The sequence below is a fragment of the Homalodisca vitripennis genome, chromosome 4 (assembly GCF_021130785.1).
Source record: "Homalodisca vitripennis isolate AUS2020 chromosome 4, UT_GWSS_2.1, whole genome shotgun sequence".
In the NCBI taxonomy this organism is placed as follows: Eukaryota; Metazoa; Arthropoda; class Insecta; order Hemiptera; family Cicadellidae; genus Homalodisca; species Homalodisca vitripennis.
This window is the reverse complement of record NC_060210.1, coordinates 102851878-102869672: the sequence shown is the minus strand read 5'-3', so window position 1 is coordinate 102869672 and position 17795 is coordinate 102851878. Positions and strand designations below refer to the sequence as shown.

The 17795-nt window shown below is 34.8% G+C and overlaps 1 protein-coding gene across 1 annotated transcript in view; it reads left to right on the top strand.

Annotated features, from left to right (window-relative positions):
• The first annotated feature begins 13829 nt into the window (after positions 1–13829).
• LOC124359847 (eukaryotic translation initiation factor 2A-like) overlaps positions 13830–17795 on the top strand; it is a 40446-nt gene continuing 36480 nt past the window's right edge. Inside the window, exon 1 of the mRNA XM_046812932.1 lies at positions 13830–13922. Within this exon, the coding sequence (XP_046668888.1) occupies positions 13880–13922 (43 nt within the window). The 5' untranslated portion in view covers positions 13830–13879. The remainder of the gene's footprint in view (positions 13923–17795) is intronic.

The following is a 17795-nucleotide window of genomic DNA, read 5'->3' as shown; positions in this document are numbered from 1 at the left end:
GTGCGACAGACTCCTACACACCACTAATTGTTAATATCGTGATGCATGGAAGAATATTATAGGTTAAATCCACTGCCGGTCGGTTAGCCGCCAGCAAGTGTCATTAATGGCAGCATAGAACCGGCTGGTTGGCTGTCAGAGTAGCCGCGCGGCGCTGCGCATGCAAGGCCAGTAAACTCGAGCTGCGGCGCGCCAGATACAAATCTCATCTGGGCATCCGGTTCCGCCATTTCCCACACCGGGATCGCGCTATCCCCTTTACAAATCTTGTCGAAATGAAATGATTCATCACGCAATTATCGTAGCAAACGCCATTTCAGCGGTGGAAGATCGTTTATAACGAACCGTATCACACGCAGTTGAACTCGCTCGGGATCAGCTACTACACAGAATGCTGAACTTGAAAGCTATATGCCGCTGTCGTGCCACGGTCTGTCGACTGTCGGACACTAATCGTCCTCGGAGAATTGTAAATCTACAGTGATCTGGCCAATTATTTCCTCGGGCCCGGAGCCGAAACATCAGAGAAACGGCGCGGCGATTTGGTCGGGATCATTACGACGTCCGCGCAACACCAAACTAGTAAAAGTGGAATCATTCAATTTTTATATTAGCTAAAAATAAAAGCAATCCCAGGCGATTGTGATTGGTATTATTGCATGGAGGTAAAATAATAGGCTACATACAATTGATTCGCTTGTTTACATGCGATGTATTTAAACCCATCAAAGTAACAAAACAACATGCACTCACATCAGCCATCATCATTACGACTTCCATCAAATAAATAACTTATACGATGTAATCCCTTAAAACATGTGTTTTATTCATTGGAAGAACTTTCATAATATAAAAGGACCGGATTCTGATTCATCGTATATTAATGTGGAGAGTCGCTTCATTTTTATGTTTCTGTAAATTCTACATTTGAGCACAATTTCAGTAAGGAGTTCAGATCCTGCTGTAAAAACGTCAGAAGGAACAGCAATATGTGATCTCAAACATGGTCCTGAAATTGTAGAATAAAAAAGTGGTTTTTAATAGTCATTGCAGTATCTCTGTTGTATGTGTAAAAAACAATGTCTATTGGTAAACATAAAAGACGAAACCTAATACCCTAACAAACGCTGGGTGTTATCTGAAATGCTTTTGCCTGTATATTCAAAACTGTAATAAATAATTACGAATATAATTGTATAATTTTTTGAAGTAAGCAATAATGACCAACCCTGTTTCGTATAGCATACCCTAACATGGCTGTCATCAGGCATCCTTACTTGGTCTTCACGGACTAACTGTGTATTGGTCAATGATGATCATTGTGAAGAACTTTTAGTCTCCGCATCCCATTCAACTCGGTTCACAAGATCACGGAGATCGCAGACTCCAGAAGAACTGTTGTCATTCGGATGTGCATTCCTGAGATCAATGAAATAAATGTGAAAAATTGGGAAAATCCACATCTCTGCAACCCAAACCCCGATGTATGAGGTCGGAAATGTCGTGGACTCGCACGCGGATATCGTCAGGCACTAACTTGCCGATGAGATATCTCCAAGTAACCCTGTAGTCAAACTTTAGTTTGTTAGACTTCTGTTCTGACTGAGAACAGAATGTTTGAATTATACCTACAAATCCACATCTCTTGGAAGGTAAAACATGTTTCACAGTGAAACTACAGTCTGACACCTAATTTTCAAGCTTTCGATAAAAGAAGAATAGTGGAGAAAATTAGTGGCCATCCGACATAGCATTCAATTAAAGTTTCAGTTTTACCTTTGTTGCTACCAATTTAAAATAGAGTGATTGGTAATTGGTTTTCTTGGTTTCATTTATTTCACCGGAACTTTAACTTGAGGTATCACATGGTTTGATGTTTCACCTATTAAATATTTTGTTTGCTCCCATCCCCTATTTTGGAGGAGGACGTAATTTTTAAATTCACAAAAAAATCACCTTCAGACGATACAATAATGTACATCCGAAGGAGACGAAAATTCTAAACCTTACCAAAGTTAAGATGTGATAGTTTATTAGGGAGTAGCCCACTGTAAAACAGTTCTATTATATTGACTAGCTCTTGGAATAATTATTGCGAATAGCCAAAAATTATAATGGGAAAGTCAGCTTGCGAAATTACAGAGAATAGAGTAGCAATGGTTTATGGCAGCAGTCTGAACGTGAAGGTACGCTTGCGGATAATTAGAGTAATCCTGCTGTTAACCCCAGTAGGATCTCAACTGACAATACGCTTTACAGGGCACGTTTATTGCTAGCGGCTATATTACAGAGAGTCTCTATGATACAGTAAACCCCATTCCTGAGACTCAACGAAACCAGTTGTGTTTCTCACATTCAGCAGGTCAAGATCCTTCTAAACCAGTAAGGATGGCCTTCAAGGAGGTGTCGACCAACACAACCGATCCGAAGTTTTACGGAGGGCAAGAGTCAATTTGACCTGCGGTCACTTCGACTTCATGTTATAGGCTATGCGTGATAAGAGATTTTATTTAATGTTTAACACGTTTTCTTGATTGAAGGAGATGTTTGAATCCATCATTATCGTGGCACAAAGGTACCGGTAGTTATGTTCCGTTTGAAATTATCTCATCACGACAGAGGTCCATCGACTAAGTTGTTTGTAAAGACCGTAATTCTATTCTTTACCCGTTCCACAGTGTTATTATCTAAGACTCGTGTCCGACAAGGTCGAGACCGAACTGACCCATATCAGATAATTGGTGTACCGTACTAGCTGCCTCTTTATGAAAATGTTAGATGACAGTTAATTTTAGCTTAATTATTACAGGATTAGTGCGAGAAAGTAACTGTTAAATAACTAATGAAAGGATAAAAATGTTGATGAATTAATATTTGTTACTAATTAACGTATCTGAATCCAACAGTACTCCCTTTAACTTTAGCTGTAATTCAAGTTTCAGAGAAGCTTTTACTTTTTACAGAATCGTTAAGTATGAATTAAAGATGAATTTCGCTCTAGGTTAGAATGTATACAAACAATATTTTGTGACAAATTAGTTTTAATAAATAGTAAAATCGTCATATATAAAACAAAACTTTCCAACTGCTAGTAAATTATTTCATTCAGATTAATTATTAAAAAAAAAAAAACTATGGTTGCCTGTAAAGTCGGTTTTACGGGCGAAGATTTTACGTGACAACGTCTTTTTCTCGGTAGAATATTTATTGATATGAATATTATTAAATTGCACAATAGGAACAAGGAATTGAATGAAAATAAGAATTGCACAAATTTTAACTATAGAAATATATTTTGTTTACTAAAACATTGTACATAATTTGAAATTAATTAAAATTTGTTATTGTAAATGGTAAAGTTGAATAAAACATGTACTAAAATTGGAATTTGAAATTCTTGCTAAACACAGTTAAATTCTAACTCCGCGCGTGGTGATTGGTCGGTTTAGTTTGTTTGTTTGGTCGTACTGTTATGACAGGTTAGAGGTTATAATTTGTTATTTTAAATGTTTGACTAGCAATACGCGCTGTTTCTTCTCAATCGACTGAATGACGATTGATTGCAGAGTGATTTAAACTAATAATTTACTTAACACTATCAACATTTGTCAATAGTATGACATAACCTATAAACTCAGTTTCTCAACTTTTGTGTCAATCTAACAATTAATCAATCAATCATAGTTTACGATAATGAAATATCAGTGTACAATTATTTACCTTTATTGTTGTAGTTGTTGTAAATGACGAATCTAAGCACTCCACATTTTCACGAATAAACATAGTTATCTGCTTTATCCCGTGCGGCGGACCCACAGTTATCTGCTTTATCCCGTGCGGATCCCGTGCGGATCCCGTGCGGCGGACCCACTGGACGGGCATCGTAACGTTACCGGGCGTTACACTTTTTCATGAGTGACTCCGAGCCGCAACCTAATTTAAGACGTTGTGACGTCAAAAAATAGTGTAGAAATGTTCGTTATCTTAAAAACACAATTACTTTACGGTAAATGCATGTGTAAAGGTAAAAATAATATTAATATATTTAGTTAACTTCCTTCCTTATATAACCTGTTTTGTTATATGGCCAATAGAAATGAAAGCAGAATTCTAAAGCAACCCTCATAGGCTAACATAGTTAGTAAATATGAAATCCTTACGCTAAAATGATTAAAATGACATGTATAATACATTATTTTATGTTCAAGCAGTAAGTAATACACAAATAGTTTCCCACAAATTCGGAAGTCAGTGGATTAACATGTGCTTTAAAATTCGTTCTCAAGTTTTAAATAAAACATTTAGAATTCAAAACTGTATAAAAATAAATATAAAAAAACAAGCAAAATATACGATTTACATTGTATTTGGTGAGATGGTTACATTACAAATATGGGGTGACTCGAACTCAAATAAATTTGTTTTGTTGTGATCGACATGTCTCAGTCAGATATGTCTCCTAAAATACTACAATATAGATTTTATTAAATCAAGTAGTAAACAATTTTTACTCTACGCAGGAGCATGCTTTACGTATACCATTCATTATAAAACTTGATCTTATCCATGCATGAGAAAAGTTTCATGCAAGATAGCTGAATTCGTTCTCATGATATCTCTCCTAAGGGATAATTGTCGTGTGAATATTCAGAAGGTGTGGACTTTACAAGAAAATAACAAATAAAAACAGTTTTCAAACTTTAAAATAAAGTAGCTTTCGTTTCTACAACAAAATATAATACATTAAAATGGTTTTAAATATAGAATTGTACGCCTAGGATGACACTTAAGGTTGTTTTTTTTCATCCGGCTCAAAACAAATTCTGAAACTCGAGAAGAGGAGGTTTTTTACACTCTAAACATACGTACATCACAATCGATAACACTACGAACATCTGAATAAATTCAAAATCATATGTTGCAACATTTGAAACAATGCTACTGACTAACAATGTACAAATTTGTAAATACATTTTAATTCAACGCAAAAAAATTAAAAAGTTGTTTGCACGTTGCTTCCATTGGAGAAATTAGACATTGAAAATCATGAATTCAATCTAATTTCAAGGCAATATGTTACTTAGTTAAGTAAGTCCTAGAATAACTTCAAAAGGGGGGAGGGTTCTACAAGGTACTTAATCCAACCTTCTTTTTTTGTGAACCTTGAAACTCATACATATAGGTGAATATGACCTTCCTTTATGACTATACAAATAAACCATGATGGCAAGGCGAACATAGCAGAATGAACATATTATTGTAAAACAAATACAATAATAAAAAAATGTCCTATCCTAACATATAAAACAACATTTTACGGTGATTTAATGTGCAGAAGTTTATTATTTCAACAAAGACACTAAACTCAATTTAATGTACAAAAATGTGAATGGATTATGTCGCATGATATTTTGAGAAAGGTTTCATCTTTGCATTTGAAAATTTGCATGGATCTTCATTTCTACATAGGCAAAAATGTTATATGATATGTTATATGAATTGTATGATATTGGATGCTCAACCTTGGAATTTAGTTTAGCATCGTTGATGCTTATCACTCATTATATAGGTCGACACGATTTCTTTTTGGTTTGCTGGGGATTTTAAAATATTTTCTCCGTATGCATTTTTTGGCGTTCTATCAGTCAATAATTAAATGAGCTGTAGACTTGAAATTTTGCATAGAACCTGAGCGAACCCTGTTACGCGTCACGTGGTGTGGCGTAACCTACTCTTACCTTGTAAATAAATAACATCATGGCACATATTTAGATGTTTTCATAGTTTAACCATCCTTAATTGGAAATGAGTAAACATCTTTGCAGATTTGCACCGGACTGTGAAAGCGAGCAAGCTAAAACTATAATACTACGAGTATAAAATAAAACAATGTTCATTCAACACCCATTATAATGGACTATATAAATTTATATTTTATTTGTAATTTTACATGTGAACACAGAAAAGGTAAACACAGAAGTCTCACTAAAGTATTATTCACAATGCGATCATTCGGCCAGACCTATGAAGTACCACTTACATAACCTAGCGCAAAACTAGTGAATTTTGTGGATTCGTCCTAGTTAACCCATATATGACTAAGTTTTTTTACCACTCCAAAAGTTGTTAACTTGTTTTCTGATTTATTTAAAGCTTAAATAACACTAAAATATTATATATTTAAAATCTTTCGTTTTTAATTCCTAAAATTTACCACCCCAAAAAATGCACTTCGGGGCGTTGGACGAAGGAGACGGCAGGAATAATTCTAATTGACTTTTTCATTAACGGGACGTTGGGAGTAGCCTTTATATACTCTCTCCCTAAGCTAAAGACAACTGGCAAAGAAAATGATAAGCGTTATTAAAAAAACAACATATTACACTTATTTTATTATTATTAAACATTGGAGAAACAATACACAAAATGAGAAGATTGATACAGAAATGATTTATTTGTAAAATAAGTGCTGCTTATATGTATTATGTATGGAACTTTACAAAACTTTACACCGCATTTGCTTAGTCGTATTTTTATAACACGCTGCATAGTATCTGCTTGGGAATATACATAATCATAACACCAACACCACCTAACAGCACACCAACTGGAACTCGCCTTTATGCTGGCTTCAGCGGTCTTCCCATTGATGGACGATTCTCCAAAAATACACTTGAACAACCTCTCTAATAAATCCTGGGAAGCTCCTTAGCTTTTTCCAGCCTGACAGTTTATACAGTTGGTTGGTATTATTCATACTGTAACTTAGAGGAGTAGGCTAATTGAAAGCTACGAATACCATTTCTTCATTCTTATGGTTGGGTTGTAGGATAAAACATTTTGGTTAAAGTCTGTCGACTCCACCCATATACAAATGATATAAACTAACACAGGATGTTTGTTTAGCACAGACCTTTTGATCCTGGTTGCAACAACGATTGCAAGACCCCATAGGAAGTACTCCAGCTTCATTAGAAGCTAATGTTACAACACTTTTGTCATTGAATCTAACAAGAGTTAATTGATAACTGTTCATACCTTCCCCTTTTCATCTTTTTGAGCGTTTTAAACTCGGTTAGTGGGGCATGCTTAGTTCAGTCTGCTCGAACGGTGTCAGTAATCATTCCCATTAGATTTCAATACATCAAAAAGAGACAAATATGTAAAATAGTTGTTTACAAATAGACTGTACTGGTTGTCAGAAGGGATTTCATTCACCGGGTCGAAGAACGTTTTATGGTGGTCCCGTATACACTTAAGGGAGTCTCACCAGTTTCTTCTAAAATTTGCACATTATATTATCTTTAGTATACCTAAAATCAGGAGCAGCATTAATATTTTTACAGGTATAAATAAATATTATCAAAGTAATATAATAAACAATAAAAATGACAGGTGCTTTGGATATAGGTTATCACAATAAATCGTACTGTTAATATTTGCATAAGTACTAAAGTAGACAAGTTATATTTTTATTTTTGAGGTACAAAGCTTAAAATCCTCTGTTATGGGCCATAGTACACTCGCTCCAGACAATCAGCTTACATTCTGGAAGAACTTGAGATGAGTTGGTTTTTTTTGAAATATTGAGCATTGGAGTGTTAATAATGTTTAAGTTAAGGGATAACATAAATGCCGATAGCTGTCATTTTGCTCAACAACGTCTTAAATCGTTGCTATTCCAGATGATATGACCTCAATTGATATGTTCTTTTCTTCCTTTAGGCTTGCAGCCACTAAATTAGCTATATATTAATAGTAATTTATTAAAAAAGAAATTATTATAATTATCAGTTTTTGAGATTAAAGTTTACTCTTATATTTACGCCCAAAAATTAGCTTCTACTATTAGCTTACATGTACCAAATCCTGAGAGGAAACTTTTGCTTCCACTAACCCCGTGCGTTTCTTGAGCGTCTCGTGAGTTTTATTTCTGATCGAAGTTAATTTCCATGCACCTTGTAAAATACAAAATCCAATTTGTTTAAAATATTTGAAGAGGACTTTTAAATCAATTATGATATGAATTATTTAACGACTATATATTTTGAAACGATGACCATTAAATACTACTGGTGGAAAATTTCAGCTTTACTAGTACATAGCGAGATATTGTAAGGAACGATAGGTCAGCTCCTTTGTCAAGAGATAAACAGTGAACATGCACAACATCAACTTAGTTTGTAATATTTAAAATACATATAGGTTGAATTTTTTTTTTTTACAATTTTATTTACAATCTGTTCAGGCATTCTTAGAACAATAAGTAAATTAGATAAAATAATAAATTAACACGAGTTAGACTCTATCCAGCGATAGAGCTAACACAAATAAACAAGAAAGTTTGAAATTAGAACCTAAGAGGTAAGTCCAGGATTGAGTGTCTCTTCAGACGTGTAAATGACGCACTATTATCCAACAGGTTCATCGCAAGATAGTTCGGATGAGAATACAGCTTGTCTTGGTACTTCTTGCTGTAGCGAGTTATTTCCTCTTTTACTGTGGGAATTTTGGTGTCTTGATGTATTAATTGATTGGTTATATACCACGGAGCTTCCAGGATGTTCCGAAGGACTTTAGACTGAAAACGTTGGAGAATTTCGATGTTGGAGTTACTGGCTGTACCCCAAAGCTGTATACCATAAGTCCAAACAGGTTTCAAAATCACCTTGTATACTAACAACTTATTTCTTAATGATAATTTCGACTTCTTGTTTAAAAGCCAGGATATTTTTTTGAATTTTGAGTTTAAAAATAATCTTTTGTGCCAGATATGAGAACGCCAAGTTAGTCTTCGGTCTAGATGCATACCCAAATATTTCACTTCTTCAGATTGGGGGAGGAGGACATTATTAAGAGAGACAGGTGGGCAGTTAGCAGGCCTTGTTGTGAAAGTTACATGAGTGGACTTGGTTTCATTAACCTTCACCCTCCATCTCACAAGCCACTCCGACAAGTCATCCAGCTCAGATTGTAGTCGTTGGGATGCAATTCCTGGGACTTCATGAGAGGCTAGTATAGCGGTATCATCAGCAAAGGTGGCCATGGTGACATCGGCTCGTACAGGTATGTCAGATGTGAAGAGGGTGTAGAAGATGGGACCCAATACACTGCCTTGTGGAACGCCCGCCTCAATTTTGTGGAGGTCGGAGTATTCGTCTTGAAATTTGACTCGAAAAAACCTGTTTGACAAATAGGACTTGATGACATTAAAGAAAGAATGAGGAACTAGTAGTTTTAATTTATAGAGGAGACCCTCATGCCAAACTTTATCAAAAGCCTGACTGATATCAAGAAAAACAGCCGAGCAGTATCTTTTTGCTTCCAGATCTTCCTTCACTACATTGACCACACGATGAATCTGCTCAATGGTAGAGTGCTTCTGGCGGAAACCAAACTGATGGTTGGGGATAAGGTTGCCGCTATCAATAACTTGCTGAAATCGTTTTAGAAAAAGCTTCTTAAAAACTTTTGAAGTCACAGGCAATAGACTTATGGGCCTATAAGAACTAACCTGATGTGGAGGCTTCCCAGGTTTAGCTACCATGACAATTTCCGATAATTTCCACTGTGCTGGAAAATGCTCAATTCTCAATATTGCGTTGAAGACAAAAGTCAAAAACATAATAGCTTTCCTCGGCAGTTCTTTTAAAATCCTTCCTGTAATGAGGTCATACCCAGGAGCTTTGTATGGCTTCAATTGTTTCACAATTATTTCAGTTACTTCAGAGGGAGTAAAGGGCTGAACAGGAAGTGATAGTTGGGTAGGTGATTCTAATAAGTATTCAATTTCTGGGTCAGGAGCTTGAGCTGAGTCACTGGGCTTGAACACATCGCGTAAGTGCGTAGCGAATACTTCAGCTTTCTCCTTGTTGTTCTTGGCCCAGCCACCACCTGGCAAGATAATCGGAGGAATCGGCACTCTTGGACTAGTCATGTGTTTAGTAGTTTTCCACATTGAATATTTCGTGTCTTCTGTAGGAGTTAGACTTGCAGTAAAAACCTGAAACCTTTCATTATTGAAGTTAGATAACAAACGTTTCAAATCCCGCGCCGCTCTATTGAAGTTGTTTTTATCACGAGGATTCCTGGAATTTTGCCAAATCCTACGAAGTCTTCTTTTTTGAGCAATCTTTTTCTTGATGCTAAGAGGGTAGTTCAGGCCATTAGTGGTTCCATTTCGTTGATGCGGCGTTGATTGCCAAGCACACTTCTGGACTGTCCTGTTAAACAATTCAACAGCTTCATCTATTTCACCATTTGTCTTCAAGGAAACGTGTAAATGCAAGTTTTCATCAAGAAGAGATCGAAATTGGTCCCAGTCAGTATATTTAGAATTTAACCGCAGTGGACCCTCTGTAGTAATGGCAGATGAACTTAAAGTGAAGATCAATGGAGAATGGTCTGAGGATAAATCAAGACAAGATTCTACACGTGTGTACGTTTGGGAAATACCTTTAGTCACGAATAAATCAAGTAAATCAGGAATTTTTAAGGGATCAGTAGGCCAATAAGTCGGTTCTCCCGTAGAAAAATATTGATAGTTATTGTCGTTGATAGTCTTAAGGAGATTACGGCCTCTGGGATTGCACAGCCGAGAGCCCCACATGGTGTGTTTCGCATTAAAGTCACCCCAGCAATAAATCTACAACCCAAGGTATTGAAGAAGTCGCTGTATTGCTGGTATGAAACGTTATGACGAGGAGGGGTATACACAGAAGATACCGTGAGTGGATCTGACCAGTCTTCAATCACAACACGGGAAGCTTGAATATAATTATACTTATAAGCAGGTATGACATGGTGTTTTATACTATTTTTAACTAATACCGCACTACCACCATGAGCAGTATTATCTGGACGATTACAGTGATACAGAGAGTAAAAAGGAATTTTGAAATGTGTCATATCTGTGAAGTGAGTTTCGGAGATAAGAATAATATCAACTTTATGAAGACCAAGAAATATTTTAACCTCTTGAGTATGGTTACTCAAGCCATTGGCGTTCCAAAGTGCTATTCTATAAAAATTATTCATTTTAGCTTCGAAATGACGGAAGACAATAGGTTCATTAAAGTACCTATCTGTTCAGCCTGTTGTATCATTATTTTTTCAAATTTGCTGAAAAGGTCATTAAGTGTTTTACTTAAAGCGTTTTGAGTACTGTTATCTTCAGACATCGAGTTGGATGCCACCTGTGCATATGATCGTCCCGGCAGGATTCGAACAGTGGATGGACTGGGAGGTCTTACCACTTCTTGGGCTCCCCGAGGTGATTGATCATGAGTTTTACTTTCAGGTACCTTGGGTCTGATCGGGGGAAACGATTTTTGTTTAAGTTCGCGGTACACAGAACAACCTTTGTAGTTCGCCGGGTGGTCCCCCTCACATAGAGCGCAGGTGGGTGGGGTATCACTGGATTTCAAACATGCACGTGTGTCATGGTTCTGGCCACATTTAACGCACCTGTAAGGGTGCCAGCAATACGTTTTGGTGTGTCCATAACTTTGACATCGCTTACACTGAACGATCTCGGATTTCCTGAGCGGTGGTTCAAAGGTAATTTTTGCATTAAGGAGGTACTCGATATTAAATATATCTTTGTTACACGGATTTGGTTCCAGATCAACAAAGAACATTGAAAGAGGTGCTTTGGTTTTATGCTGTCTCATATTCATTACGTTGCGAACCTGGAACCCACAGGATTCAATAGCAATCTTAATGTCCGCAACATCAGTGGAAAAGTGCATATTTTTTAAAACCACGCGATATGCTTTCTCTTGTTTGCTTTGGTAGGTATGAAAGGTGACCTGCAGCTCTTTTAGTTTGTGCACCAGCTTCCGATAACCGTCAATAGTTGTTGTATTAACTTTGAATTTGTTTTGGCTGAGGCATTTACATGTGTACTTGTCATTTGGGATAACAGTTTCAATATCGGTTATCATGCTCTTAACGTTTACAACGTTAGGTACGAAGATCGGAGGTGGTTTATCCTCGCCAACATGAGACGGCGGCGTCGATGTGGTGCTCTCATCCATCGTATTTGACCCTCCAATAGCATCGAAACGATTATTTGTAGTTAATGAGAAGCTACTTGGGTTTGAACACAATTTCTTCGATATGTCGGGACCGTTCGAAACCAATTTCCTAGGTCTTTTGAATGAACCAGTCACTGTTTGCCAATGGATGCCGTCATTACTTTCTTTCTCCTCGGAGTTTCGGGAGTTTGGAATACCTGTAGATATTACTGCTGTCTGATTATAACTGTAATCATGTAGAACATGAGCACTATCATCAGTGAGAGCATTTTCACAACTGGAAACTGTTTGCATCATGAGAGTCTACAAAAACGTAAACAATCAAAACATAAACACAAACAAGACAAGGTTATGTAACAGGAAGAACAAAAAACATTACATTACGAACAGTAAACTACATCAAAACTATTATCAAAATAAACGAAATCAATTAATAACAGTCCTTATTATCAGTTTGTGAACTATTTCACGAGAAAAAAGCAAGTTTATAACAAATTTCACAGAACCAAATACAATACATGTTCACCAAATAACAAAGTCCAAGTCAAGTTAGTTATTAGGTTGAATTTAAAAAAATTCCTTTCTTAGTACACATCTAGAGCTTCTAAAGAATACATGTGCCAAGTCACATGGTCCAAAGCCTTATAGTTGTTGAGGATTATTTGAAAAGAAAACAAGTCTTTTGACGTCTACTATCATTAATGTTACAACAATAAGATACTACATTTCGTGGATTGTAAACTATAATCTTCTTCAGGTGTCAACAAATCCTTAAGGCATAAGCTTAGGCACATTAAAATATTGAAAAATTGTTAATATTTGGCAATGAACTCGTCTTAATAATGGTTATCAATAGGAAAAATGTATGTAAAAATCAAATATTATGTACTTCAGAGTACATAGAGATTGGAGCAAGTACCAACCAATGTCACTGAACGTGACAGGCGCTCTGGATAACATATGCACATGCACACACCAAAGAGAGGAAAATATCGATATGAACATTTTTAAGGCGACACATCATCTAACAAGGAAAAAAAACCCACGATGATGACTGTTGGGATGGGTGTTTAAATGAGAACCGCTGTCAGCCTTACGCTTTTGTTCTTGATCTCAAGGTAATACTAATTTTCAGTGGTATGTAGTGAATTGACTTCCCAAAATAGTAATACAATTTTTCTATGGTTGAATCATTTGCATTTATGTAATTTATAAACTCCCTGGAAATCTTATAACGAACTGTTCCTTCATATTTTTATTCCCTCAGAAATATGAAATATATTATTCCACAGTACGCTATTTGTTGGAAGTTTTGTACACAATACTAAACCATGATATATGCGTACACTGTACTTCATATTGTGCCAAATGTTTTGAATGTTATGCTTGAAAATGAATTATTTCGGCAAAGTTGCTTACTACTTACCAAATTCAAAGCTTACTTTTCGTGAATTTTATTTTGCTGATTGAAGTTATTACAGTTTGATTCGGTATAATTGATTTGAAAATTGTGTTGTTACGTATTCAAACTACGTACATAGTTTGCTGTGGTACAAATGCTTTACCAAATCCCACATATACCTTTTTATTTTAAAAATCGCTTTTTAATTAAATATGATAAATAATAATTCATTAATTCCATTAGAGCCTTTTGCATACTCGGAAAGAGCACTATAATTTATTGACCTGTACATGTATTGAAAATTTATCTATATTCATCTGTATTCCTCCATGATATTACATATAGCCATAATACCAAACAAGATATAATTCTTCAGGCGGTGTCCATAGTTCCTGCTTCAACTGCACATGGTATCCATCCGTCTGTCTGTCTAATAGTAATGCAGGGTTTAAAGATGGCGTCAGCTGTCCCTGTTGTTGCTGGTAAATATTGGCAATATTTTCTTAAATTGCCTTTTACTTAGATTGATATTTCTTAAAATGTACGCTATTATTGAATAAATTAAATTTGCTAATTGTGTGAAACGCAAATTTTACGAGATTTTTGTATTTAGTATCTAGTTTTTTACTTAAGTATGTTAGTACCACATTTCCATGTATTTACTGTAATAGGTCTGTGTGGTATTCTGTAACGAGATAGTATACTGTACGTTGTGCAACGTAGTCAAAAATTGAGTAGTGTTATATAGCTGACTATGCTAACTTCAATCTCAAAGGGAATGGTTGAACATCAAATAATAATTATTCTCATCAACACTGATCAATTTCTTCTTACCTTGCGACAGAAACATGTTAGGCTACTAGTATTATTTATAGTTTGGCAATTGGATTAAATTACCTTAACTTTATTTTAACACTTTTATAAACCCAAATTGAAAATCTTTATTTTTATATTTATCATGTAAAGATAATACAGGCCCAGGCTAATTAGATGTATATGTTAAATATTTTTGTACATAACCTTACTTTTTGTGAGAAAAATGTGCTAACTTCAAAACTTGGTCTCAGTATCTAAGAAAAGTATTCTAAACTATTACCCAAGAGCAGAAATAAAAATAATTGATTAATGAATCCAGTAGCAATATGCTTTGTGATGAAAGATAAAAGTTAAAAAGTCGCAAGTTTCAGGCATGCAGTATGAGTGACCACCAAAACATATTATCAAATGGAATATATTTGTTGTTTAGAACTACTGAAGTTATTGATTGTAATGACTTTAAAAAAATAATTACCATTTAAATAAATGATATTTGGCTGCAGTATAGTAAGCAGCCATCACCATAGACCTAATAGAATCATTAATATATCAGAGTAATCTGATTATCTAAAAACTACCGAGACCAAAATGTTGTACCGAACAGTTATTCCAGATTACATTATAGTATTTGTTCAGTTTTTTATGTTTATAAAAGTAATAACGTGATAAATAAAGAACTAGGAACAAGAAAAATAAAGAACTTACATATTTGTAATGAGTTAAAACAAGTTAAAATATAATATATTTTCAAGCATATTAGAAAAGGCCTTAGTAAAATAGCAATGGAAATGCGTTATTAATTTTGAAGTGGTGATAAATTGTGCTGATCTCTTGAGAATTTTTGTTAAGCTGTAGGAGATGTTTGTTTACCTTTAAACTGAGATCAGTACACTTGCGTTTGATACACCAAATGCACATCAGTTACTTTTTAAAAATTCATAGTAAAATGATATTTACATACAAAACAACTATATTGTAACATTTAATAATGTAACAAAAGGATGATATTGATTTGGTGGTTGCTTATTATACTGCGGCCTAAAAAACTGGACTGAATTAGGTTTTACTAACCTGTTTAGTACACTTGTGCCTTGATAAATCAAACTAAAATGGGAATGATAAAAATTCAATATATTGAGTAATTAGAAATACAAAGGTTTGATTTATTGAGGGTGTTTGTCAGTATATAGAGGTTAAGTTAAATGTAGGTTCCAAGTCTAAATATGTATTTCCTAACAGTTATAATTACATCTCTGTCTTTTCCTCAATTACCATTTGGATTCAAAGATTAATTACTACAATAAAGTTTGACATATGATGAATGTTTTTAAATAAGTATCTACCAGAAGAGTCTAGAGCTTATGACATATTTGTAAAGATGTTGATTTTTAATTTAAAATTCAATGTGAATGTGGAAATTGTTTCGAGTGTTGTAAAGGCCTTATTGTAAAAGGAATGCGCAATAAGTGAATTCTGAGCACACTATGTGTCATGGTGTTGTCCCAACAGGACCTGTGCAACAGTTTCGTTGTCCATGTCATTCTCGTCTTCCTCTTTGCAGCTTTGTCGACACAGGAGCCTACCCATTCAATTTAATTGCAAACTACTTGACTATGTCACACATCTTTTTTGACCCCATAGTAACAGGTTCAAATATTGTGAACTTAACAAGTTAAAGTGTGATTGTGTTTCACCATATTCCAACTGGACACCAATGATAATTTCAAGAACTCAATTTTGTAAAACACATTAAGAACTTCCTCTTATTAAGCCCTGTATTAAATGAAATAATGTACGAATAACAAAACTTATTAATAATTATATGGATTACACTATCTTCATACAAGTATCAGAAAGCTTTCTATCTCCTGCTTTAATTGATTTCTGCTTCTGGTTTTATAACTGAGATACCTTTAAATTTAGCTTAATTTAGCAAATAGTACCTACATGACCATATCTTTCACAAAAATATCCCAGAAGTTTTCCATAGTCTGAAATTTCTGGAGATCGCATTAAGTATTCTTTAGCTAATTTTTAATCCACATTTTCCATTAGCAAACACATTACAGTAAGCCATACCCAATTTTTCACAATGTTTTTGGACAATTAGCCTTATTTGGCTGTCATGTGATGAAAACTTGCCACAGATCTCTAAAACTTCAAACTTATTCTATATATGAAATATATTTACATTCTTTTGACTCAGTTCTACCTGCAATGTGGGACTATGGTCCGACACAGGGCCGTATTGAGCTTTGGCGGGTGCCGCAAAAGATATTCGGCTGGGCACCACCACCATCATGGTCTCTTCAAATAGACATGTGTTGAGGCCTTGTTAAAATTGTCAAAAAAAAAAAGAAATGTCTGGGAACGGGCCTGTCTGGACAGTGTCATGGAAACACATACATACAACCCCTCACAATATGCTTGTAAATGAATGTGTTATTTTAAATATATTAAATAATATGTTATTTTACATTTTTCAAATAATATTTGAATAATTGTGTCTGTGCTTTTTTGTGTGAATGAACATGTCACAGCTCTGTGCCATGCAGCACTATTACATTGTTATTCAGTATGTTCAGGACCACTGTCTGGGGAATTATGTTGCTTTGAGACAGAACTGGGTGAAAATCAAAGTCATTTGGAGTGTTTCTGGTCCTGTTAGATATAATTCATTACAAGTAGTATTAGGACGTGTTACATTTTATTCTCATCAGATTCAATATAAATAGTATTCTACAATAGTAGTTCTGCAATGTATTTCCTTGAAAGTTGAGACTGGTATTAATATCTGACTAAAAAAAACCAAGGTTGAGCAAATTATTGTTACCCAGTTTGTTTCCATATACTGTATCATAAAGCAGTCTAGCTACAGTTTACATTTTACGCAATCAACATTTTTTAAATGGTTGTAAAAGATGGAAAGATCTAATTGGATGTTTAATGTATCCTTGTGTTAATACTTTATAAGTGTATTATTTAGTAATTTACCTAACCAAGAACTATTAACCCTTAAAGCACTGAAGAAAATTTGGCCTCCGTTCAATTAGCATGCATGTTTATTGATTTTTCAAGTGACATGCAATCTAATTTACTTCCTTACAGTCGTAAATAAATAAATTTAGTTCCTACACATTTACAGCATTTTTGTGATTTATAATGTTCACAACAAAGTAAAATAAGACAATACGGATATTCCTGTAAGCAATGTTTAGTACCATGAGATAAAACCTACTTTTATTGTATAAACTGCGAAGGTTAAACCACAAAAATCCCACAATGTAAAACACTTTGGGTAATGTTACTTTTTCTACTGTACATATGCAAGTTGATATTTAGAATGCTATACTAAATCTTAACTTCCAACATTCTAGAGCAATGTAAAACAGTACGAGATAGGTTTTCTTTTTTATCTTAGACAATAGACAATATGCTTTATTAACAATATCATTAAGACATATGTTACAGAGTCAAACAGTTTTTACAAGTGAATTCTATTATTAAACTAGCGGACCCGGCGCGCTTCGCTGCGCATT